The sequence below is a fragment of the Engystomops pustulosus genome, chromosome 10 (genome assembly GCF_040894005.1).
Source record: "Engystomops pustulosus chromosome 10, aEngPut4.maternal, whole genome shotgun sequence".
Lineage (NCBI taxonomy): Eukaryota > Metazoa > Chordata > Amphibia > Anura > Leptodactylidae > Engystomops > Engystomops pustulosus.
The window spans coordinates 24,830,406-24,858,292 of NC_092420.1; the positions used below are offsets into that span (position 1 = coordinate 24,830,406).

A 27,887-nucleotide genomic window follows, 5' to 3' on the forward strand; every position below is an offset into this window, starting at 1 on the left:
AATTACCAATATCCAGAGGTCCGTTTGTAACTAGGGGTCGTATGTAAGTCGAGTGTTCTTAAGTAGGGGACCGCCTGTACTGAAATGATGTAGAATGCTGACAAAGGCATTTTTAAAATCCGCATAGCATAGGACATTGGAACCTGTGATCAGCTAAAAATGACATTCCTGGTCACAGGTTCACTTTAAATATCTCCGGAAATGTTTGAAACATATTTGCCAAATTTATCAAACACACTGCATGAGAGTAGAGTGTTACTTAGAAATAAAAAAAACCTACATCACACCCCCTTTGAGGTCCATTCCACACCCCTTTTTGATACACAGGCACTGTAGATGCTGATGAGGTCCCTAAAAAGAGGTGTAACCCTCATGTGCAGTGCCCATATCACATCTAAACTCAATGATAACATAGCACCAACAGGAACACTGAACCATTTTGAGAGATTCAGCTTCTCTTTTGGGACTGCAGGGGATCACAGAACCGGGAGCCCACATGCAATACCACCAAGTATCCAAAATGTATCCAAAAAATATGTTGAAATACCACTTTAAGGGAATAAATTCCAGTGTTTTATAATTAAAACTGCATACAGCAAAAGTAATTAGTGTAAGAGCCGTCTCCTCCTTGACTCCTCTGAACCTTTTGCTTTGTACACCCTTCAGTTTGCACCTTGAGGGAATCGCAGTAACACAATGCTAGAGATACAAGTATGCAGGTCACACTGTGCATCAAGAAGAAGGGCCGGGAACATTGCCGATGGCTTTATAGAAAGTTTCCGCTTAGTGTAGCATGAAACTGCGGTACTTAGGGATGACCTCGTATTTACGGGCTACACACTCAGCCTACTGTTTATCGATTATCTGAAATCCTCGCAATCATTGCAGCTTTTCTCTCTGCTTGTTTGTAGGTCAGTGTAAAAAGATTATGCCGCCAGAGTCCGGCTCGCTCCACGTTGTGCATGGAAATGGCTCTTCAGTCGGGACAGTGATTATGTTCCAGTGCTCGTCGTCTTATCAGTTAGTTGGAGATGAATTAACCACCTGTGTCTGGAAAGGAAACAGCACCTTATGGACAGCCGGGGCACCTTCCTGCAAACGTAAGGGAGATGTTTTGTGATTTTATTTATTTATTACTTATGATGTGTTCTACCATTTCTTCTTTGCAAAATTTGCAGATGATATATTAAAAATAAAATTATAGCAACTTCGCAAATATTCATGCAGAAAAAAAGCGTCCTACTTTCGGTACACAGCTCCAGCGCAGGCCTATGCAATTGAGGTAGCCACCAATGTATGTGCGGTCAGAGCAAGTTTTTTATTTTCACACAGTAGTTTATATATAGCTAAACTTCCAAGCTACATTGGCCAACATATATCACATTTATCAAAAGGTCGCGCCATTTTTCAGGTGCATTTTGCACATGTATCTTTGAAGCGTTTGCACCAGTTTTGTGTTGTGGCCGCACTGTGTCCGCCATCACACAAAACTGTGCACCTAAAGGGGCGGATTTGCACTAGCCGCCACATTTATGTTAGAAGTCCCAACATAATTGTGGTGCACGTCCATTAAACTGAGTGCACCAGAAAAAAAACTGGGGCTTTCAGTTAAAGCATATTCAGCACGAGTAGGGTGCGCCGGATTATTGAAGACTGAGCGGTCTTCAAAACTCTGGCGCACTGTGTGTGCCTCACTATTGATAAATGGGGGTCATTGTCTCCCGTAAAAGTAATATTTTAGTAATGACATAGGAATGTAAAGGAATATGCACATTAACGTGAGCTCTGTACTTGTAGCGTCACAAGCAGAGAAAAAAAATCTTGAAACTTGAGAAATACTGGAAACCGCCAACACTGTTATGCAACTTGAACCTTTCCGAGTGCACAGAGACACAATAAGAGTACTTGTTTATGACATGATGGCTCAATTTCACTTGGAATAAACTTTCTCATTATGACAGCTTCTGCCAGTACAGCCTATTAGACTTCAAATGAGGAACCCTCTTATATCCGCAACTTGCCAGACCAAGGAGTCAGTCGCCAAAAATGTACAAAAAATGGCGCTACCATTTTGCCTAGTATTGCAAGCCGGTATTGCAAGACTTTGGCCAAGCTGCAATACCTGCCACAACCTGTGGATACAAGTGGTGCTGTTTCTGCGAAATAAAACACACTCCTCTTAATAACATGGGATGACCCATTCCTGTATAAAACTGTCTTAAATGATTGTACAAAACTCAAAGGCTATTCCTACCGACCTCTTATACACATGCATGCTCAGTTTAGTCGAGACAGTGATTTTTAGGCTTCTGGTAGTGGCTTATCTTTAGTGACATCTGCAGAAACAAAATCGACGCAACATCCAATCCAGATTGAAGGACAGCCCACCTTTAGTCAGCAAGGGGTTAAATTACTGTGAAAACCTTTTTAAATAAACATGTTGTTGTTTATGGAGCTTTTTATTAAAACATAAGCTGGGTCTAGGGAAGCTGTTTATTCTGTATGGCTGACTCATGAGTTCTCTCCCCATCTGTCACTGCTGACTGTAGTGCACGATGCAGGAAGGTTAAATGTACACCAGCGAAATATTTGGGAAAATATTTGGGAAAATACCCAAACCATAAAGTAACAAGGGCAATTATACATTTAATGTGCGGTCAACGGAAGGGTCGTTGTTAGTATAGACAAAGTGTAGAATATGGTAGAATAATTTTAGAAGAGGCACCCTAGCTGTAATTGGTTCTAAAATTAAAGGGGTATGCCAAACTCATTAGGAGAACCAAATCTTGTTTATATTGTTTTCTGAATCTTCTCCTATTGAATGATTGATAGACCACAAGCTCTTCGACTCATTATAGAGAGGAGAGTGTGATGTGGACTCTGTGAGAGAAAAAAAAGAAACATGGTGCTGAAGTCAATAGTAAGTTTTCTATCTCATCCCAAGAGCTTCAGTCACACGAGTACAGTAAGCTCCTGCAAGCAGGGCCCTCACTCTTAGGCTGCATTCACACACATGTATGGGGGACGTATATACGGCCGACGTATATGCGGCCGATATACGTCCCCCACTTCTATGGGCTCACGTGCGGCACCGTACCGCTCCGTAGCCCGGGAAAAGATAGGACCCGTGCTACGGTGCGGCGGGCTCACGGCAGTGTGCATGTAGCCTTATTGTTTTATATGACTGTTGTTACTCTGTAATGTCTTATTTTATTTGTATATGTTCCCCAGAATCTGTAAAGCACTACATTAGATTATTATTATCAGTATCACAAAGTACTGCTCTATAATACTCCCTGTGATGCTTCTTAGTGAATTAGGAAGCACTGATACAAATTGTTCATAGCATTTAGCCTCCGTCTACTCATTAAGGGAAAAGTGGCACACATAAACATAGTACTGCAGCTGACTGTAAGTTTTCAATCTAACTCAAAGTGTCTTTTTTATATGAATACTGCTCAGTATCGCTCTATAATGTTCACTATGCTGTTTCTAAATGAGAGAGAAAGTCAAATGTCCAGTTTTTTTCACCTGCTCATATCACATAGTAGGGACAAGAGAAAAATGTAAAAAAGGTGAAGGATTCATTATTCCTTTATTTTAGGGACATGGAGGCTCTACCTATGCCTCTGTGTATGTATATATACTATGGATATTTATTTCAATGGCACCTTAATGTAACATAACACTCCTTGATCCCTGCACATAAATACATTTACCATTTATCACCAAGGTCCACTTGGCTCGCTGTTTTCAATCAATATCTGTCACCAGGTAGTCTTGAGCATTAGTGACATAAAATAAGATCAAACTCAAGAACGGCCTTAAAGGACACTATGGAGCTTGAATGACATCCAGGTTTAAGATAATTGTTCATGCAGAGACTGATCAGCGACTCTGCAATAAAAGAGGGAAGGGGGTGGATCTGAACGATGACTTAATGATTAAATGGCTCTTCTATTTGGTGTCCTCATTCATAATTTATCTTACTTTACAGCCTTATCGAAATACGAGACATTTGGATTTAAAGTGGCGGTTATCGCCTCCATCGTGAGCTGCGCCATCATCCTTTTAATGTCCATGGCTTTTTTGGTGTGCTGCCTCTTGAGCTGTGTAAAGAAAAGTGAGAAAAGACGATCGGAAAGGTAAGAATTGGGGGGGGGGGGGAATTTTTTTAAAAAATATGCATTTTATCTTTGTTCACAAAGTTAAGTTGAAAGCGGGAGAACTTAAAAAAAGAGGTATGTGTATAAAAAATTTCAGCTTTGGTACTATTTGAATAAGAACTCATTGTTTTGGCTCAGCAGCCTCTAGCCAACTGGGAACAACTAAATTCCACAGAGTAGGTGCAGCACAAGAGAAGTGTCTTAAAGGCACACATACAATTGATTCTATTTTCCTCTCATGGACCCGCAATACTCTGCCTGGCAGATGCAGGCCCCTATTTGCAGGCCCAGTCTCACCCCCTGATTGTTACACCAATGACTCCAAGTGTGTTGCTTGTCTGCAGAATTACCGAAATTGCTCGAAATCCAATGTATAAGAGGGAACAGGTCCCAGCAGCAGACACATATATAAAATAAATTTAAAAAATTTGTTGTAATTTATAAAGTCATATATTTTTACATACTTTTATGCACAGCCGGCTCCAGTTTTTAAAAGGCCCCTGGGCGACAGAGGCTCAGTGGGCCGTTTTACAATGAAATGGTGGCAAAATTAAATTTTCAGTAACTAAAATAGTCCCCTGTTCCCTAAAATTATCCCTAGTTTGTCATCCCCATTGGTTATTTTATATTAATCCCCCGTGAACTGATATTGGGGCATATGGGCCCCCTCAGCAGCTCTGGGCCCCGGCATTTCACCAGGTATGCCGGGTGCTGGCGCCGAACTTGCTTTTATTCCTTGTACAGCAAAAAAGATTTGTGGGAAGGGGTGTGACTTTATGGAAAGGTTATGCGCCAAAAATGATGCTAATGCATTTTGAGCGGAGAACTAAATAATAGGTGTAAAGTTAGACAGTCTGACACTTAGATATACTCATTTGGACGGTCACGGCGGTATCTAAAAGAGATGTACTGTTCTGTGCACACTGATTGGCTAAAGTTTAAATTTGGTTACATTTGGCAGGTGAGATCTGTGATTTGATTGGCTGCTCAGAACTACAACAGCTCGTCTCCTCTTCACTAGTTTTGATGAATATTTTCTATTATGTTTTATTTCAGGCTCATTTCTGAAATGTCTGGGCCATCTGTTTGTATCATTAGGCAAATCCCCCCCCCCCTTCCCTGTATACTGTACATCCTCACAACAGCCTTGTGTGATATCCCAGGAAAGTGGAAACAATCAGGGGTAATAAACCAAGAATGAATCAATAAAGCAAAATTAATGTCTTTAATAAAATGTAACAGGAGGCACATCCAGGCTCCATATTACTATTTGAATGTATCCCTGTCGGATATGGACACAGTAGTAGTGAACGTGCGGTATTATTTATGTACGTCCCCCGTCACGTAATAATGAAATGTAACTAGTTATGTGGAGCTCATACATTTCTTATAGTAAGCATCTGCACCGGAATCAGTTTTTGCTGACTCAGTCGTTCCCATTATCTCCCTGGTTACCGCCGGTATCGGTCGCCTCATTATAGAACCTGACTCCATGAATTAACTACCGCTATAGCATCTCAGGATCTTTAAATACTAGTATGCTTATGTATTTTATATTTCCCTGATATCAGCATAATCAGCTGTATATTGTAGTTGTAGGTTTTTTAACATTCCTAAGTCAAGCTCCCTCCAATCAAAGAAATCACTTCAATGTACCCCCAGGGGTAGGATGATAATACACTCTGCTGTACATAAAAACCACAGCACGAAGACTCTGGGGTACATGTACTATTTCTGGCTAAAATCATTAATGTAAAGTTGCCTGTACACATTCAGTAGGTGTTAGCCAAAAGCTATTCCTCCTGACTCATCCATATTCATGCATGCACAGTTCGGCTGAGCATGCACGTGCTCTATTGGGAGAGCAGGCTGACACCTCTGGAGGTAACCTTTATCCCATAAAAACAAAGTATCAAGCATATTCAATGCATATTATATGAATAACTACACCACATTATGTGTATATGAGAAGTAACTCCCTTTCTGGTCATTAAGTGATTGCATTTCTAGCAGTTTTCCACCTATATGTATACTATGTAGTTATCTCAGAGCTGGTGGGTGGAGGTCTAGCTGCTATGACTTACCCCTTCCCCCCCCCTTCATAGATCTTCCATGTTATCTGATATCTCAGTGAATTTCTGTTCTATCATGTTAGCAGGGTGAAATTCAGCAAAACTTATTAGTAAGGGAGGGAGCATAAGAGGATTAATAGAAACCGTAAAAAGTCCTTTCAATAAAGCTTCTTATATTCACTATTCATTTATGCAAAGTTTATTGAAAAGTGACAATTGAAGGGGAACCTGTCACCAGCTAGCTTATGCTATGGTGATTTTAAAAATGCCTTTGTCAGCATTCTGATTCATTCCTTCTTTTTCCCGGTGCATGTAAGTGCTTTGTCTTGCGCTCAATCCGAATCAGTCGGATCGTCCGACGTCCGCGCCCTACGATTTCTGTCACATAGAAGCAGCGCAGCTGCGCCACAAACCGATCGCGTGAGACACAATCCCAGCGCAAACCCCTGATAAATACCTGTCAAAGCGGCGCAAATCCCTAAAAACTTGAACAGTTCGACAAATGTGCGGTCCGCGACCCTTAGTAAATAAGCCGCCATGTTTTTTTAGACTGAACACTAACTGTGAAACTTGCCTGAGGGTGATTTTTTATGGCCAGATGTACACTAGTATATAGGCGTCTATTTCTTCAGGTTTTTGTACCTTCTATTCAACAATTATTAGTGTTTCTGCAGAGTGAGACTAATAATACGTCTATCATTACAGGTTGTCTCGCAGCTTTTCTCTGACCTAGAATGAAAAATTAGCCTATTTATATATCAATACTCAGTGATTCATGGCTGTATAGGGCTCTGTTCACACTTGTGACGTGACTTTCGTTTATAACAGAATCCCCTACACCAGTGATGGCGAACCTTTTAGAGACCGAGTGCCCAAAGTACCACCTAGATCGACTTATTTATTGCAAAGTGCCAACACAGAAATTTAATTTGGGATTTATACTCGCTTCTCTGTCACAGCTTTCATTGATACCAGCCCCTGAGGACACCAATACAGCAGTAAATAGAAGAAATTTGGATGATCATTGTAGCTTCCCTTAGGGTCCCGTAAACAGGAAGAATTGTCAGGGCCGGAGCAGGAGCTACAATGATAATCCAGATCTGTCCACACCTTCCCACTCCTCCAGTAGTCCCAGGTAGCGCTGCCACATTAAAATAGCTCTGTGCACAGCAAGTCCTGGGCTGTCTGGGACTGCAGGAAGATACCTGGAGTCATCTCTGGTGATCGCCTGAGTGCCCACAGAAAGGGCTCTGAGTGCCACCTCTGGCACCAGTGCCATAGGTTAGCCACCACTGCCCTACACTGTATGACACATGTAACTGGCTCCTGACAGACCAGATTGACTTTGGGGTATAACATGTTCCCTCAGGCAATAATTCCTATTAGATTTGACAGAATTTGTGTTGGAGTCTACAATGGAAATGGGACTTGTCCTGTTGTGGTGTAACTACAGCCGTAGCGGTTGCTACGGGGCCCGGGAGGTCCAGGGGCCCGCGCTCCCGTTCCTGACTTCACAACTTCACTTTGGAGGTCGGATGATGGTCCCTGCTCAGGCTGCCCTGCCACATACATTGGCACAGGTCCGGCGGTCCATACGCACTAAGTCCCCGAGAGTTCCTGCACCCGGCTCTCCTCCTCCTTAGAGTACTGTTCTCCCGGCCAGTGCTCATACAGCAGCAGCGAGGCCCGGGCTGCTCCCTGCTGTACTGTATGCACACAGTGCTGCTGTACTGTATAGGTACAGGGCTGCTGAGCCTCTGGGGCCTCGAGGAAGCAGCAGCCCCAGGGAGACAGCAGGTAACACAGGCCGGGCAGAGAGCTATGGGCTCCCGGGGAGTGAGGAGCAGAGAGACTAGGCTCCAGGAGGAGGGAGTTCCCGAGCAGCACAAACTATCATCGGAGGAGCCTGCAGAGAGGAAACATCTTCTGGTAAGTATATTTATAAGTGTGTGTATGTATATGCTGTATATGTGTGTGTAAGTGATGTATGATGTGTATATACTGTATGTATCTGTGTGTAAATGATGTATGATGTGTATATGCTGTTTGCATACCTCCCAACTTTTGGAGAAGAGAAAGAGGGACACAAAGCCCCTCCCCTTTTTCTAAGCCACGCCCATTGTCCCACCCTCAAGCATAGTATAATATCGGACTTGATGGTCCCCAAATGCTACAACGCCCCTTAATTTGCCCCCCTTCCCGTGGACCAATATAATATCCCCTAATGCAACTCTGTAACATGTAAAACATATAGACTGTCCTCCAGTCTCCTCCTGTAGCCTCCAGCCCCCTGTCCTCCTCCTGTAGCCTCCAGCCCCCTGTCCTCCTCCTGTAGCCTCCTGTCCTCCAGCCTCCTCCTGTATCCCCCTGTCCTCCAGCCTCCTCCTGTATCCCCTTGTCCTCCAGCCTTCTCCTGTATCCCCTTGTCCTCCAGCCTTCTCCTGTATCCCCTTGTCCTCCAGCCTTCTCCTGTCCTCCAGCCTCCTCCTGTCCTCCAGCCTCCTCTTGTAGCCTCCTCCTGTCCTCCAGCCTCCTCCTGTAGCCTCCTCCTGTCCTCTAGCCTCCTCCTGTCCTCCAGCCTCCTCCTGTCCTCTAGCCTCCTCCTGTCCTCTAGCCTCCTCCTGTCGCCTCCTCCTGTCCTCTAGCCTCCTCCTGTCGCCTCCTCCTGTCCTCTAGCCTCCTCCTGTCGCCTCCTCCTGTCCTCCAGCCTCCTCCTGTCCTCCAGCCTCCTCTTGTAGCCTCCTCCTGTCCTCCAGCCTCCTCCTGTAGCCTCCTCCTGTCCTCCAGCCTCCTCCTGTCCTCCAGCCTCCTCCTCTAGCCTCCTCCTGTCCTCTAGCCTCCTCCTGTCCTCTAGCCTCCTCCTGTCGCCTCCTCCTGTCCTCCAGCCTCCTCCTGTCCTCCAGCCTCCTCCTGTCCTCCAGCCTCCCCCTGTCGCCTCCTCCTGTAGCCCCCCTGCCTCCTCCTGTAGCCCCCCTGCCTCCTCCTGTAGCCCCCCTGCCTCCTCCTGTAGCCCCCCTGTCCTCCAGCCTCCTCCTGTCCTCCAGCCTCCTCCTGTCCTCCAGCCTCCTCCTGTCGCCTCCTCCTGTAGCCCCCCTGCCTCCTCCTGTAGCCCCCCTGCCCTCCAGCCTCCTCCTGTAGCCCCCTGCCCTCCAGCCTCCTCCTGTAGCCCCCCTGCCCTCCAGCCTCCTCCTGTAGCCCCCCTGTCCTCCAGCCTCCTCCTGTAGCCCCCCTGTCCTCCAGCCTCCTCCTGTAGCCCCCCTGTCCTCCAGCCTCCTCCTGTAGCCCCCCTGTCCTCCAGCATCCTCCTCCTGTCCCCCAGCCCCTCCATCCTCTATCTTCCTGCTGTCCTCCAGCCTCCTCCTTCTGCTCCAGCCTCCTCCTTCTGCTCCAGCCTGCTCCTGATTTCCCAGCCTCCTCCTCCTGTCCCCCAGCCTCCTCCTCCTGTCCCCCAGCATACTCCTCCAGCATACTCCTCCTGTCCCCCAGCCTCCTCCTCCAGCATACTCCTCCTGTCCCCCAGCCTCCTCCTCCAGCATACTCCTCCTGTCCCCCAGCCTCCTCCTCCAGCATACTCCTCCTGTCCTCCAGCCTCCTCCTCCAGCATACTCCTCCTGTCCCCCAGCCTCCTCCTCCAGCATACTCCTCCTGTCCCCCAGCCTCCTCCTCCAGCATACTCCTCCTGTCCTCCAGCCTCCTCCTCCAGCATACTCCTCCTGTCCTCCAGCCTCCTCCTCCAGCATACTCCTCCTGTCCTCCAGCCTCCTCCTGCCCCCCAGCCGCCTCGAGCATCCTCCTGTCCCCCAGCCCCTCCATCCTCTATCTTCCTGCTGTCCTCCAGCCTCCTCCTTCTGCTCCCCAGCCTGCTCCAGCCTCCTCCTGTCCTCCAGCCTCCTCCTGTCCTCCAGCCTCCTCCTGTAGCCCCCCTGCCTCCTCCTGTAGCCCCCCTGCCTCCTCCTGTAGCCCCCCTGCCTCCTCCTGTAGCCCCCCTGCCTCCTCCTGTAGCCCCCCTGCCCTCCAGCCTCCTCCTGTAGCCCCCCTGCCCTCCAGCCTCCTCCTGTAGCCCCCCTGCCCTCCAGCCTCCTCCTGTAGCCCCCCTGTCCTCCAGCCTCCTCCACGTGTCCCCCAGTCTCCTCCTGTTCCCCAGCCTGCTCCAGCATCCTCCTCCTGTCCCCCAGCCCCTCCATCCTCTATCTTCCTGCTGTCCTCCAGCCTCCTCCTTCTGCTCCAGCCTCCTCCTTCTGCTCCAGCCTCCTCCTTCTGCTCCAGCCTCCTCCTTCTGCTCCAGCCTCCTCCTTCTGCTCCAGCCTGCTCCTGATTTCCCAGCCTCCTCCTCCTGTCCCCCAGCCTCCTCCTCCTGTCCCCCAGCCTCCTCCTCCAGCATACTCCTCCTGTCCCCCAGCCTCCTCCTCCAGCATACTCCTCCTGTCCCCCAGCCTCCTCCTCCAGCATACTCCTCCTGTCCTCCAGCCTCCTCCTGCCCCCCAGCCGCCTCGAGCATCCTCCATCTTCCTGCTGTCCTCCAGCCTCCTCCTTCTGCTCCCCAGCCTGCTCCAGCCTCCTCCTGTCCCCCAGCCTCCTCCTCCTCCTGTCCCCAGCCTCCTCCTCCTCCTCCTGTCCCCAGCCTCCTCCTCCAGCAGCCTCCTGATTTCCCAAACTCCTACTCTTGGTGATCGGCTGTCATGGTAGCCTAAAGTCCCATTGAGACTAGTAGGCCTGCCATGTGTAATGATCTCTAATAGCAGATGAGAGGCTATTAGAGATCAGCAGTAATATTGCTATACACTAGTATTCCAGTATATTATATTAGAGAGTCTAAAATAATGGTAACATTTTTTTAAAAAAATTGAAAAAAAAAGAAAAATTTTAAAGCAACCCCCTTTCACTAGATCACATATATACACATTATATACCTGTCACACTGCCCCCCACACATTATATACCTGTCACACTGCCCCCCCCACATTATATACCTGTCACACTGCCCCCCACACATTATATACCTGTCACACTGCCCCCCCACACATTATATACCTGTCACACTGCCCCCCCACACATTATATACCTGTCACACTGCCCCCCACACATTATATACCTGTCACACTGCCCCCCACACATTATATACCTGTCACACTGCCCCCCCACACATTATATACCTGTCACACTGCCCCCCCACACATTATATACCTGTCACACTGCCCCCCCACACATTATATACCTGTCACACTGCCCCCCCACACATTATATACCTGTCACACTGCCCCCCCACACATTATATACCTGTCACACTGCCCCCCCACACATTATATACCTGTCACACTGCCCCCCCACACATTATATACCTGTCACACTGCCCCCACACACACATTATATACCTGTCACACTGCCCCCCCACACATTATATACCTGTCTCACCTCCTTGCACTGCTTCTGTATAACTTCTCATACATACCTTGGCATGCATGGCAGCAACCTCTACCGTGGTCTTCAGTAGCTCCTCCCACATAGGCGTCACATGGTCATGACCTCATCGAAGGTCCTTGACCACATTCACTGCTGTGATGATCCCCAGAGGTAGTGTGTGCTGCAGCCAGCAGGTGTGCCCTGCCCACCCGAACCCCCCGCCCCCCCCTCGCGGTTACCGCGGTTACCGCGGTTACTCTCAGCCAGGCAAGTCGGACCCTGGTCCCGGGACCAGGAGACGGGACTCAGTCTCCTGGCCCGGGACAATGCGGGGAATAGCGTGACATTCCCTTATCCTCCCGGGGCGGCGGGACTGGGGTTAAAAAGCGTGACAGTCCCGCCAAAAGCGGGACGGTTGGGAGGTATGCTGTTTGTGTGTCTGTATCTGTGTGTGTAAATGATGTATGATGTGCATATGCTGTATGTATCTGTGTGTAAATGATGTATGATGTGTATATACTGTATGTGTGTCTGTATCTGTGTGTGTAAATGATGTATAATGTGTATATACTGTATGTATCTGTGTGTAAATGATGTATGATATGTATATACTGTATGTATCTGTGTGTAAATGATGTATGATGTGTATATACTGTATGTATCTGTGTGTAAATGATGTATGATGTGTATATACTGTATGTGTGTCTGTATCTGTGTGTGTAAATGATGTATGATGTGTATATACTGTATGTATCTGTGTGTAAATGATGTATGATATGTATATACTGTATGTATCTGTGTGTAAATGATGTATGATGTGTATATACTGTATGTATCTGTGTGTAAATGATGTATGATGTGTATATACTGTATGTATCTGTGTGTAAATGATGTATGATGTGTATATGCTGTTTGTGTGTCTGTATCTGTGTGTGTAAATGATGTATGATGTGTATATACTGTATGTATCTGTGTGTAAATGATGTATGATGTGTATATACTGTATGTGTGTCTGTATCTGTGTGTGTAAATGATGTATGATGTGTATATACTGTATGTATCTGTGTGTAAATGATGTATGATGTGTATATACTGTATGTGTGTCTGTATCTGTGTGTGTAAATGATGTATGATGTGTATATACTGTATGTATCTGTGTGTAAATGATGTATGATGTGTATATACTGTATGTATCTGTGTGTAAATGATGTATGATGTGTATATACTGTATGTATCTGTGTGTAAATGATGTATGATGTGTATATGCTGTTTGTGTGTCTGTATCTGTGTGTGTAAATGATGTATGATGTGTATATACTGTATGTATCTGTGTGTAAATGATGTATGATGTGTATATACTGTATGTGTGTCTGTATCTGTGTGTGTAAATGATGTATGATGTGTATATACTGTATGTATCTGTGTGTAAATGATGTATGATGTGTATATACTGTATGTGTGTCTGTATCTGTGTGTGTAAATGATGTATGATGTGTATATACTTATGTATCTGTGTGTAAATGATGTATGATGTGTATATACTGTATGTATCTGTGTGTAAATGATGTATGATGTGTATATACTGTATGTATCTGTGTGTAAATGATGTATGATGTGTATATGCTGTTTGTGTGTCTGTATCTGTGTGTGTAAATGATGTATGATGTGTATATACTGTATGTGTGTCTGTATCTGAGTGTGTAAATGATGTATGATGTGTATATACTGTATGTATCTGTGTGTAAATGATGTATGCTGTGTATATACTGTATGTATCTGTGTGTAAATGATGTATGATGTGTATATACTGTATGTGTGTCTGTATCTGTGTGTAAATGATGTATGATGTGTATATACTGTATGTATCTGTGTGTAAATGATGTATGATGTGTATATACTGTATGTATCTGTGTGTAAATGATGTATGATGTGTATATACTGTATGTGTGTCTGTATCTGTGTGTAAATGATGTATGATGTGTATATACTGTATGTATCTGTGTGTAAATGATGTATGATGTGTATATACTGTATGTATCTGTGTGTAAATGATGTATGATGTGTATATACTGTATGTGTGTCTGTATCTGTGTGTAAATGATGTATGATGTGTATATGCTGTTTGTGTGTCTGTATCTGTGTGTTTAAATGATGTATGATGTGTATATACTGTATGTATCTGTGTGTAAATGATGTATGCTGTGTATATACTGTATGTATCTGTGTGTAAATGATGTATGATGTGTATATACTGTATGTGTGTCTGTATCTGTGTGTAAATGATGTATGATGTGTATATACTGTATGTATCTGTGTGTAAATGATGTATGCTGTGTATATACTGTATGTATCTGTGTGTAAATGATGTATGATGTGTATATACTGTATGTGTGTCTGTATCTGTGTGTAAATGATGTATGATGTGTATATACTGTATGTATCTGTGTGTAAATGATGTATGATGTGTATATACTGTATGTATCTGTGTGTAAATGATGTATGATGTGTATATACTGTATGTGTGTCTGTATCTGTGTGTAAATGATGTATGATGTGTATATGCTGTTAGTGTGTCTATCTGTGTGTTTAAATGATGTATGATGTGTATATACTGTATGTGTGTCTGTATCTGAGTGTGTAAATGATGTATGCTGTGTATCTGTGTGTAAATGATGTATGATGTGTATATACTGTATGTGTGTCTGTATCTGTGTGTAAATGATGTATGATGTGTATATACTGTATGTATCTGTGTGTAAATGATGTATGATGTGTATATACTGTATGTATCTGTGTGTAAATGATGTATGATGTGTATATGCTGTATGTGTGTCTGTATCTGTGTGTGTAAATGATGTATGATGTGTATATACTGTATGTATCTGTGTGTAAATGATGTATGATCTGTATATACTGTATGTATCTGTGTATATGCTGTATGTGTGTCTGTATCTGTGTGTGTAAATGATGTATGATGTGTATATACTGTATGTGTGTCTGTATCTGTGTGTAAATGATGTATGATGTGTATGTACTGTCTGTATCTGTGTGTAAATGATGTATGATGTGTATATACTGTCTGTATCTGTGTGTAAATGATGTATGATGTGTATATACTGTATCTGTGTGTAAATGATGTATGATGTGTATATACTGTATCTGTGTGTAAATGATGTATGATGTGTATATACTGTATGTGTGTCTGTATCTGTGTGTAAATGATGTATGATGTGTATATACTGTATGTGTGTGTAAATGATGTATGATATGTATATACTGTATGTGTGTGTAAATGATGTATGATGTGTATATACTGTATGTGTGTCTGTATCTGTGTGTAAATGATGTATGATGTGTATATACTGTATGTGTGTCTGTATCTGTGTGTGTAAATGATGTATGATGTGTATATACTGTATGTGTGTCTGTAACTGTGTGTAAATGATGTATGCTGTGTATATACTGTATGTATCTGTGTGTAAATAATGTATGATATGTATATGTGTCTGTATCTGTGTGTGTAAGTGATATGGTGTGTATATACTGTATGAGTGTCTGTATCTGTGTAAATGATGTATGATGTATATATACTGTATGTGTGTCTGTATATGCTGTATATGTGTGTGTGTATACAATGTATGATGTGTATATACTATATGCATGATTTATTTGCTATGTGTATGTTTATGCAGTATGTGTGTATATGACGTGTTTATACTGTATGTATATGTATATATAGGGTTTGTATATATTTTATGTATAAGTATATTATGTACATAAATTCTATATGGGGGAGATTTATCACAGCTTCTATGCCAATTTTCTGGTGTAGAAGCAGTGATATAATTGTGAATTCTTGCACAAAGCAAGAATTTGCAATTAAAATCATGAATATGCCAACTGGCGCCAAATATGGATATATATTTTTTAAGGAGAAGGGGGCCCCACGCAGAAATCTGCTGTGGGGCCCAGACTCTCCTAGTTACGCCACTGCCTGTTGTTAAAGCTTTACTATCACTTTCTTTTAGAGACCCTGCCATACTAAACATGCAGTTTGCTTAGCTACACCATGTACAATCTACTCCACCCATCCTGCTCCATAACATGCTCCCTGCAGATAAGATATTTTCTCTATTTTCTCCCTGCTCTGTAACATGCTGCCTGCAGAGAGGACACTATGTACATTCTGTTTAGCTGCTACTGCTCTATAACATGCAGCCTGCACATAGAACACTTTGTACAGTCTGCTCAGCTCCTGCTGTTCTATAACATGCTGCCTGAAAATAGAACACTATGTACAATCTGCTCAGCTCCTCCTGCTCTATAACATGCAGCCTGCAGACAGGACAGTGGGGGTCATTTACTAAGGGCCCGATTCGCGTTTTCCCGACATGTTACCCGAATATTTCCGATTTGCACCGATTGTACCTGAATTGCCCCGGGATTTTGGTGCACGTGATCGGATTGTGGCGCATCGGCGCCGGCATGCACGCAACGGAAATCGGGGGGCGTGGCCGAACGAAAACCCGACGGATTCGGAAAAACCGCCGCATTTAAAAAAAAAATTTCACTCACCTTCATCCAGGATGGGCCGGTGTATTTCGAGGTATTCCAGCGGACTTCAGCGCAGCAGCGCCACCTGGTGGACGGCGGAGGAACTACCATCATAAATCGCGGCCGGACCCGAATCCAGCGCAGAGAACGCACCGCTGGATCGCGAATGGCCCGGGTAAGTAAATCTGCCCCACTATGTACAGTCTGCTCAGCTCCTCCTGTTCTATAACATGCTGCATGCAGATAGGACACCATATGCAATCTGTTTAGCTCCTCCTTCTCTACAATATGATGACTGCAGATAGGACACTGGGGCACATTTACTTACCCATCCCTGTACGTTCCCTGAAGTGCGTTGTCCGACGAGAATCTGCCACGATGCACTAAGATGCATGTAAGTACATTGTCTTGCGACACAATTTAATTGTACATTCTGCTCATCTCCTCCTGTTCTATAACAGACTGGGGTACATGAAAGAAGGTCCGTGCGCCAGGTTTCTTTCGGATCTCTGGCGCACCCTGCACTATACACAGGACACTGCATTTAGTACAGATTGCACTGTAAATGTGCACCACTGCGTTCATATAGACCTCTATGTACAATCTGCACTGCTCCTCCTGCTCTATCCCTGTATAGCAATATCATGGTGACAGGTTTTCATTAATAGGATTGCGGTGTTGTGTACATGAGGCCTATAACTACTGTTCATGGAGCTTTTCCTTTAAAAAAAATATGACGATTAGGAACATAAAACGTATCAGTGACAATTTCTTTTCATTCCGGAATACAAATCGGGTATAAGAGTTACAATCTTCCCCCAGCCAATTAATTTCCTTCTGACACCTGAAAAAGAGACGTCAATTAGACTCCTCTGTAATCGGCCCGGGGAACATTATGTTTTTGCTGAGCTTAAATTGAAATTATGTTAAAGTTAATTAAGTGGAAAGTAAAAAAATCAAAAATAAATGAAGAGGCAGCAGGCGGAAGAGACAGTGGGAATTATCATCAGAATATACTTTTCTTACGCGTGGGTTAAATTAATTTTACTTATCATCTATGTTGTATAGAAAAAAAAACCTTTTACATGTTTAATGGACATTTTGCTCAAAAGATATGGGCTGTAATTGGCATTTAGATATTCCCGATGAAGTTGTGCTGAGTCAGCGACTCTAGATCCTCAAGCTGGAGATCATAGCAGTCAATCTGAGGCTGATATCCATAGTAAGAGAAGGACATGAATAGCATCCGTGAAGGAAACTTATTATTGGACAATTGGACAATTTCTTTTTATTTGATGCTAGCAATAGATAATTGCAGCTCTGGATGTGACTGGAGTATATAATGGCAAGAATAAGACTGCAGCTGATGTGACTGGAGTATCTATTTATATATATCTCTTTTTTTCTCTCTATATCTATCTATCATATTACCTCACTCACCCATATTACTTCACATACTACCTCACACATAAGCTGTCTTATACAGGCAGTCCCCGGGTTACATACAAGATAGGGTCCGGAGGTTTGTTCTTAAGTTGAATTTGTATGTAAGTCGAAACAGTATATTTTATAATTGTCGATCCAGACAAAAAAAAAATTTTGGCCCCAGTGACAATTGGAGTTTAAACATTTTTTGCTGTAGTGGGACCAAGGATTATAGTAAAGCTTATAGCCTGGGATTATAGTAAAGCATTCAGAAAACTTCACCAGAGGTCAAAGGGGTCTGTCTGTAACCCCTCTGTAAGTCGGGTGTCCTTAAGTAGGGGACCGCCTGTACTCATTGGGAGATTTATCATTGGTTTTGCCAGGCTTTTTTGGCATATAAAAGTCGCATAGATGGTTTTTGCGACTTTATATTGTTAAAAAGTTGCATAGGACTATTGCCGCTAATGCATTATACTGGCGTAAACATGGAACTGCTGCTAGTATAACACCTTGCAAAACCAGACTCATGATCTGAGACTTTTTGAAAAAAAAATCCCAGATACAAGTAGAACATAAGAACATTTTTTAAAGGGCCTAAGCCACCAAAATTAATCTGACGAGCAGCGCAGCTCCAAAGACCGACCTTGAACTGTCCCAAGGAGCCGCCTAATGATAAATCTTCCCCATTGCCTATACCAATTACCAATCCAATACATGACCTGTGGCAAAATAGAAACTGAGCTGTGATTGGTTGCTAACTGCCACAGCAGCAGCAGACAATGGCTTCTGTATATGGTGGATAATAATTGTATATTGGAAAGCGTGGGGTGAAAATTTCGGCTCAAACTCTAATCTATGACCTTCCCTCAGTCACAGAGAGCGGCTGTGCAAAATTTGGTGATTGTAAACATAAGGGTGCAGATTCCTTAAGCGGGCATACATACATATATACATACACACATGCATATATACATACATACACACATGCATATATACATACACACATGCATATATACATACATACACACATGCATATATACATACATACACACATGCATATATACATACATATATACATACACACATGCATATATACATACATACACACATGCATATATACATACATACACACATGCATATATACATACATACACACATGCATATATACATGCATATATACATACACACATGCATATATACATACATACACACATGCATATATACATACATACACACATGCATATATACATACATATACATACATACACACTCTCAGCTTTATATAGTAGATATTATACAATAATTCTGCTCATTTTGTCTTGATTGTATATGACACATTGACAAATTCTGGCATGTATTAGATGGTAAATAGCGACAGCACAGATGAAAGTTTAGGGGTAGGTAGCAGAATTATTGCTGCTTATAATGTGATCCCACAGTAATTTAATAAGCTTTCAGGTAATCCTGGAAAATCGTCTAGAAGCAGGGATAACCAAAAAAGTATTTTGTTTCATTACCAGGTTTCATTGCATCTCCAAATCTTCTGCACTTCCAACTGTTCTGGCTGCTGAGCTCATTGAATGGAAGTGGCAAAAACTGGAATCGGTATCTACAACAGGATTAGTTGACTTTCTTATGCTTACCCTTTACACAGGGTGTATTAGGAGGATGTAGTAGGATTATTGGAAAACACCTTTAAAGGGGTATTCCCATCAGGGCATTCACATTTAATTAAATTCATTTGCCATATATAAACATTTCTTCAATTGGATGTTATTAAAAAAAATGTTCCTGTGTGAAGATAATTTCTCATAAATGTAGTCATGTTGTCCCTTAGAAACGAGATAGCTTCCCCGGATACGACCACATCACACTCTGGCAGCGGTGGCCAGACAAGCGCTATTGAGTCCTGCCTGACCACCTGGATTAAGCGATCATTACCACAGGACGGGGGGGACATGCAGTAACTCCTGGACATTGCATATACAAAAACCTTTTGTTTCTTTATGCAATCACTCCAGCAGAGGTGGTCGTATCCGAGGAAGCCATCTCGTTTCTATGGGACAATATGACTACATTTATGGGGAATTATCTTCACACAGGAAATTTTTTTTTAATAACATCTAATTAAAGAAATGTTTATAAATGGCAGATTAATGAAACTGAATGTGAATGCCAAGACGAGAATACCCCTTTAAGGCTTAACATCTAACATCTCTTGAGACCTAGGCTGGTGAAAGGCTTAAAGGGATTTTTTGGTTGTATATTTTCCCAAACTTTCCATAGGATATTAGATTGGAGCCAATCAGTGGATCCTGTCTATCCCCGGCAACAAAGCAGCACAGAAAATGGAAGCTCCATTCTCCGTTTAGTGGCCAGCCTGGCTACCTGCAACTCAACTCCCATCCATGTGGTCAGGACTTATAGAGACCTAGTCTTGCCGTTCTGTGATGACTTCAGGTTCATACCCTTACATGGTTCTTGTGCTAGAATTTCTGCCTAGTCTTCTCCTTGGCTTGACCCCTGGCTTTGTCCTTAACTACATTTCTAAATGATCTTTCCCACCTTCCTCCGGGATGACCCCCACCTCTATTCATGACTAGGTTACTGCTTTTTTTAATGACCCAAGTTGCTGACTTTTCTAGGGTTCATTAGCAGAGAACAGGAATAGACTAGTTCATACCTCTTTTTAGATGTCCCTTCACCCCACACCCCCCTCTATTCAACCCCAGTCAATTGCATCTAATGGAATCCTCATCTTTACTGAAATAAACCTAAATAAATAATTCATGCTAAAAGCGTCAACTTCAATGTATTCCCTTTCCACTTTTAAGGAGGCTTTTATACGAGCAAAGCCCAATGATTTGATTTTAATATCATGAACATATTACTGTCATCTACCCAAGGGTACGGACCAGGGCACTGCCACTCTACAGCCGCCTTGGCAAACTGTCTGCCCGAATCATTGTCAGTACACAAAACCCTCATCTTTCCATGCACGGAGCCCAGCCCTGATTACATAGCGCAGAAGCGTGTGAATAACAGCTAGAAATCACAGAAGGTGGCAGATTAGACTAATTACATGGTAAAAATAAACTCCGAGTCAAGGACGGAGATCCCATTGAAATTTGTGTTTGGAAACAAATATTTTTAATAAATTGGAGACACTGCAGCGGAAAGAAGAAATCATTTGTAGAATATCTGCCTGTTATCAGAAGCAGTAAATCCTTAGGGAATGAGGAATTCTGGGAAGTGTTCTTTTTCCATGACCAGTGACACAGGGAATAAATTCTGTGAAGGAGCTTCACAGTGTTGGATTGGGTGACCTCCTTTCATTATCCCCTTGGTTAGAGCCTGGGCCCACTGGAGGATCCTCTAGTAGTTGCTCCAACAACGACCTTCATACGTAGAAAATTAACGCTGGTTGACCATTGGGATTCATTGGGATCATTGATGGGTCAACTAATTGCTTTTAAATTTTACATGCCTGATCCGTTTGTTTTTGGGGAATAAGAGGAGGTTGCAGAGGAGGCAAAACCAGCCATGGTGCATTTTCCCGCTAAGGTCAGGAGGAGGAGAGGCAGTTCAACAGGAGGAACAATTAAAATAAATGTATTGATCAGCTTACCTCCCTTCGTGGCAGAGATGTGTGTGCAACAAGTTCTAGGTCGGGAACATTTTAGACAATGCAGAAAAAGAAAAGTGTGTCCCAGCTTCCGGGGCCATCCAAAAAAAGTAGTGGGATTAAATATACATTTTTTAAAAAAATAATAATTAAAGGGAATCTAACACCAGGATCAAGGATTGTAAACCAAGCACACCTACATGCAGATGTGCCCCCTCTGGCAGTATCTGCTCTTCTTTTAGCTTCTTATTCTTGTTTAAACAAAAAAAAGGTTTTAAAAATTATGCAAATGAGCCTGAGGAACTCTGGGCTCTAGTAACATTTATGGAGCCTTGGTTTACAATCCTTCATCCTGGTGGTAGATTTCCTTTAGAGACAACATAGTGGGGGTCATTTATTAAGGGCCCGATTCGCCTTTTCCCTACGTGTTACCCGAATATTTCCGATTTGCACCGATTGTACCTGAATTGCCCCAGGATTTTGGCGCACACGATCGGATTGTGGCGCATCAGCACCGGCATGCACGCGGCGGAAATCGGGGGGGCGTGGCCGAACGAAAACCCGACGGATTCGGAAAAACCGCCGCATTTAAAAAAGGAAATTGTGTCGCGGAGTTTGCACTCACCTTCATCCAGGATAGGATCGTGAACTTCGGTGCATTTCAGGGAACTTCAGCGCAGCAGCGCCACCTGGTGGACGTCGGAGGAACTGCCTTGATGAATCCCGGCCGGACCCGAATCCAACGCAGAGAACGCGCCGCTGGATCGCGAACGGACCGGGTAAGTAAATCTGCCCCAGTGTCTCTGTTCCCAAAAACCGATGTGTTTTGGAACTTCAGTGACCCATAATCCTAGGCCTGCAGTAATCCTAAACTCTTCTTGTTATGGTTCTGTTCCTTACGTTCTGCTTCAATAAATAGGAAACATTTCTTGGGGCGTAAATCACATTATAAGACAGATCAGCCCCACTGAATATGACATGTAAGATTTTTAAAAACCAATTACGTGTCCTATTGTACGTAATTAAGATGCTATAGTTTTGAAGTTATTCCATATCTGTTATTCTGCCTTTTACACCTCTTTGTGCAGTCTCTTAAGTAGTTTGGGTTTTGGGTTGGGTATAAGGCGAAATTGTGCTGCTTTTATCTAATGTATGGTATCTAATGCATTGCAGAGATTCAGAAATGGAAATGGAAGATAAATAATAGCAGGTTTTTGTAGAGCGTTATACAGTAATCCCAACGTGAAAAATAAAAGTTTTCCCCCTCAGACTGAGCAATGATGGCGCCATCAGTCTTTTTCTCATTTTTCGAGATTATACGAATATTCTGCTTCGCACATCACAATCTGCCGCTCTGCTGTTTTTCCATAAAATGCATAGCAGGATAAGCGGCTTCCCAAACAATGTAACTGTGAAGCCGAAAGCAGAAAAGGTTGTATGTGATCAAAATGGATTCATGTTAATAATCTCAACTGTGAATAGAAGACAAACAGAATGTAACTTCAGCAAAAAAAATGGAATCAAAATTGTGACTTGAGACTGAAGTCTTTGGGGTTAGATGTGGCAATGAAAGACCGTACATTGACAATATGCGTATAGTGATGATTTGTCTCCTCCATTCATCTCATCTTTTGTCATCTCTCATTGTGCAGAGACAAGGTCATGTGGCATCAATTAGAATGTGAGGAGCTGGAGAACATGCAGGCTGCGTACTTCGCTATGAAAGGTAGAAATAACAATAACAACAAGCCAGGGAGCCGGCCGAGGATCGATGACTGGATAAATATGGCTTACGAGAACCAGGGATTTTGCAGGTAACTCTCAAATTTATGTGATTACAGCATTTCTTATCTCATCTAGTGGCTCCATAGGTTTATAACAGATGTAAAGATAGATTGATGACCTAGACATGGGAAAGATCATTAATATCAGGTCAGTTGGTGCCCAAACCTGCCATTAGGTGTTTGGAGAATCTAGCACTGAAGTTTCTTCTCTGCTCACTGAGCACAGCACCATACATTGCATAGTTGCTTTGCTTGGTGTGGCATTTGGACATTATGGGGCACATTTACTTACCCGTCCCGTTGCGATCCCTGAGGTGTGTTGTCCAACCAGGATTCGGAGCTGCCGCGATTCACTAAGATCGTGCGTCCAATTTCCTGCAATCCAATCGTGCATCGGCCGCCAGAGTTCACCTTCTTCTTCCCGGTGCATTTAAGTGCTTGGCTTGCTACAACTTTTTGAATGTTAAATCCCGTGTGTAGTGCGAATCCGTCGGATCGTCTGACGGCCCGCCCCCCGATTTGTGTTGGGCGCCAAAATCCGATCACGTGCGACAAAAAATTTATGGGACAGCAATCCAGACAATATGACCGAGAAAAGTATAAGCGGCTCTCAGAGCAGCACTGCCACTGTAGGCAATTGATGTGTGGTTAGACCCCCATCCATCTAAATTGTATGACCTATCCTTAAGATAGGTCACTAGCATCTTAATACTTATGTCACACACAGTGGGGACAACTTTAGTGGAAGTCACTTATAAGAGTTTGTTTGGCTACGAGAGAAATCTGGAGAATCAAAACAAAGGGGCATATTTATCAGGTCCTCTTCACCACATCAGTGGCGTGGAAGCCCTGAAATAAGCGCAAATGCTAGCACTGGCAATTATTTAGCCCTCTCCGCCACCTTCATGCCTGCGCACTAGCTGCGGCCGGCAACTTTTCACATGTGCGCCGACGCATAATAAATATCCCCCAAAGGCTTCATGTACACAGACATTGGGCCACATTTATCAAAAGTAGTGGTGCACTAATTTTGGTGCACTTTGTTCATGCTGCAGAATTGTGGTGCACGTCAGACAGAATTGTGGCGCTTGACCCGACTAACCACTAAGTTTTTTTTAATAGCGAACACAAATAGGAAAACTGAGACGATTGGGGACCCCTAAGGATCTGTGAGTGGGTCAATGTCTCAAATTACCCTGACAGTTCCTGTTTAACAATAATATATATTATACAGGCAATCCCCAGGTTACGTACAGGATAGGTTCTGTAGGTTTTTTCTTAAGTTGAATTTGTATGTAAGTCGGAACTGTATATTTTATAATTGTAATCCCAGCCAAATGTTTTTGGTCTCTGTGACAATTTTAATAATGTTGTATTGTCTTAAGAACCAGGATTAACAATAAAGCTTAATTGCAAACACCTTTGATAACTGTTATAGCTGATTATTGTAGCCTAAGGCTAAAGTACAGCAAATTACCAACATCCAGAGGTCAGTTTGTAACTAGGAGCAGGGCCGGCTCCAGGTTTTAGTGGGCCCCTGGGCGACAGAGCCTTCAGTGGCCACACAGCGCCCCTCCCCCTGCGGACTCACTGACCCCGGGGACACACTGAACCCCCCCCTCCCCTGCAGACACACTGAACCCCCCCCCCTCCCCTGCGGACAAACTGACCCCGGGGACACACTGATCCCCCCCCACCCCCCGGGGACACACTGATCCCCCCCCCTGCGGACACACTGAACCACCACCCCTCCCCTGCAGACACACTGAACCCCCCCCCTCCCCTGCGGACACACTGAACCCCCCCTGCTGACACAATGATCCCCTCCAGACACATTGAATCCCCCCTCCCCCTGTGGACACAATGACCCCCCCTGCTGACACACTAACCCCCCCCCCCCTCCCCCTGTATACACACTGACTCCCCTCCGGAAAAGAAAAAATAATTTACTTTCCTGGTTCCCCCGGAGCAGCGCCTGCAGCTGTCTTCGGCCTGGGCCTCCCGTATGCGGCGGCTCTGAAGCCGGCACACATGATCCGATGACGTCATCATGTGCGCCGGCTTCAGAGCCGTCGCATACCCTGCAGAGTGCCGCAGCGTGGGAACAGGGACAGGTGAGTTTTAGATTCTGCCTCTATGCTGCGCTCCCGACCAGCGCAGCATAGAGGCAGAAAAGTGATCGATCCGGATGGTGATCAATTGTACCAGTGTCTTATAGCGACACTGGAACAATTGATCCGGGGGCCCGAGTGGGCCCCTCCAGTACCCCGGGGCCCCGGCACTTGCCTGGGTTGGCTGGGTGCTGGCGCCGGGCCTGACTAGGAGTTATCTTTAAGTCGAGTGTTCTTAAGTAGGGGACCGCCTGTACCTTAATTTTTTTTTAACTCAACCCACATGATGACCGTCACCCCCTATTCTTAAAAGAGAAGTCGACATTTCCCTTTTTTTATTATTACAATGGAGAACGGTAATGATTGACAGATTTTGTCTCCCTCTATACAAACCATTGATAGAATTAAGAGGTTACAACCCTATCAGCATTTCAGATGTGATACTTCAGATCTCAGAAGTTGCTTTACTGTATCTCCTTCATTCTAGGGATCACTGGAGGAGAGGTCCCAGAGGTTATCATTTTGCTGACTCCTCTCTGCCTCTGAGCTGCTACGTCCTGCAAGCTAAATATAGAATACTGAGATATAAGCCATGCTTTATTCTCTTTTATGAAATAATACCACCTCTAGTGGTAGCTGCATTCATAATTTTGCAAACTGAAAATCTCTCAGCATTCTCTGTTCTGTTCCTGCTCTGGTAACAACTATTTTATGAAGCATTCATAATGTTTCACCCAGAATTGTACCCTAATGTAATAATAATTAAAAATAATAATTCCTTTATTTATATAGCGCACACAGATTACGCAGCACTTCACAGAACTTGTCAAATCAGTCCCTGTCCCCAATGGGACTCACAATCTAATCAACCTACCAGTATGGGAGGAAACTGGAGGACCCGGAGGAAACCCACTGAGAGAACATACAAACTCTTTGCAGATGTTGACTCTGTTACAGACAAAACTTACAGAAGGGTATTTCCCAGACCACTTGGCATGGAGGTGGGGTAAGGAGGGAAAAAGTCAGAATCCCTGGCAATGCTCCTGGAATTGCAATTTTTTTCATGGGCAGCACTGTGGCTGTGTGAGTAGCACTTCTGCCTTGCAGCACTGGGGTCCTGGGTTTGAAGCCCACCCAGGTCAACATCTGCATAGAGTTTGTATGTTCTCTCCGTGTTTGCGTGGGTTTCCTCCGGGTCCTCCGGTTTCCTCCCACACTCCAAAACATACTGTTAGGTTGTTTAGATTGTGAGCCTCATGGGGACAGGGAACAATTTGACATGCTTTGTGCAGCGCTGCATAATCTGTGTGCGCTGTATAAATAAAGAATTATTATAATTATTATTCTTGGCTAATACTCCATTATAAACTACCCCTTTTGTCTTTATTAGATCTCAGTTAAGCCATTAGGGATGAATGTGATGAAATGGGTTAAACTACAAACAGCATTATATGTATATTGAACATAAAAATACTTTAAAATGTTGTCTAAAAGATGAAGATACTGCTCAAAAATACAAACGTGACATAATATATTTTATCAAAATTATGACAATATATGACATAATATATGACATAATATATTTTATCCCTACAGATGCCATGATGTCTGGAGTAACGATCGTGTGGGACGTAATACTAGAGAAGGGCATTGTGGACATTGTCCTAGTAAAGACCGCTCCAGCAGACCCCTTGTCCCCGGTCCCAGTGTTGCAATACAAACTATAAGCGGACTGCACGTTGTCGAAATATATGGACACGAAAAAGATACTCAGAGGAGACTTGAACCTCATGTCCCTGAGTGACAACATGATTTGACATGACTGATGTCCTAGGACTGCTATTTGTTATAACTATGTGCCTTACCAATCAATGAACTATCGAAAATTTAAACTTTAGCGCAAAAATTCCCAGAGGACTTGCCTAATATCACATGATCCAAGACGTAGAGGAACTTGACCCTCTCTTCGAAGACATGAGAAGATCTCAACCATAGTATATTATCCTCTACTGCCATACCAGGTGCATTAATAGTGAACTGTACATATGTGTAATGATACATGAAGAATTGTAATATATGACAACCTTTTCAATACAGGAATGGCTTTTCTAGATTTATACTGTGTCTATAGATTTGTTTAAAGAACCGTCATCTAATGGAACACGGTCACCCCTGTGTATTATTCTGATATGATTCTCTTCTATTAGGCAATGCTCATGGCAATACCACCATAACTAATGCTCTCACTCACCGCTCACACGGGGGAGATTTATCAGTAGTGTCTGAGAGCAGAACTGTTCTGGTTGCCCATTGCAACCAATCAGAGCTCAGCTTTCATTTTCCCACAGCTGTTTATAAAATTACAGCTGAGCTCTGATTGGTTTCCGTGGGCAACTAAAACAATTTTACCGCAGACACTTCTGATAAATCTCCCCAATATTTATCTCTACATCTTCTACTCCAGGCCTAAGACACCAATAAAGACTTTTACTCCATCTTTGATCCTGCCCATATGAAAATATGTGTAAATGTGCCATTGGTTTAAAAAAAAAAAAAAAAAAAAGATGTTTTCTAGCCATGATCATAACATTTAAAAAAAAAAAGAATTAATCATAAAACAGCGGCTCCTCTAGTCAGTTTATTGCATGAAAACCACAGAACCGGAAAAATCTTAAAATCAGTATAACAAAACACATACTTATAATGCAAATCTTTGCAGATAAAAGTCAGGAGAAGCTATTGAAATCTGT

At 43.5% G+C, this 27,887-nt stretch overlaps 1 protein-coding gene and 1 long non-coding RNA gene across 3 annotated transcripts in view; one reads left to right on the forward strand and one right to left on the reverse strand.

Annotated features, from left to right (window-relative positions):
• Window positions 1-27,252, forward strand: part of SUSD3 (sushi domain containing 3) — a 52,738-nt gene extending 25,486 nt beyond the window's left edge. The window contains exons 2-5 of the mRNA XM_072127450.1: window positions 912-1,100; window positions 3,998-4,145; window positions 22,895-23,056; window positions 26,734-27,252. Coding sequence (XP_071983551.1) covers window positions 912-1,100; window positions 3,998-4,145; window positions 22,895-23,056; window positions 26,734-26,941 — 707 coding nt within the window. The 3' untranslated portion in view covers window positions 26,942-27,252. The remainder of the gene's footprint in view (window positions 1-911; window positions 1,101-3,997; window positions 4,146-22,894; window positions 23,057-26,733) is intronic.
• Window positions 551-11,843, reverse strand: LOC140104093 (uncharacterized). Of its 2 annotated transcripts, XR_011850245.1 has the most exons (4): window positions 11,688-11,843; window positions 3,991-4,109; window positions 3,720-3,897; window positions 551-1,092 (listed from the first exon to the last, which is right to left on the reverse strand). It is a non-coding gene; the product is annotated as an uncharacterized lncRNA (long non-coding RNA). The 2 variants fall into 2 exon arrangements; XR_011850246.1 differs by lacking the exons at window positions 3,720-3,897; window positions 3,991-4,109.
• Window positions 27,253-27,887: the final 635 nt, after the last annotated feature.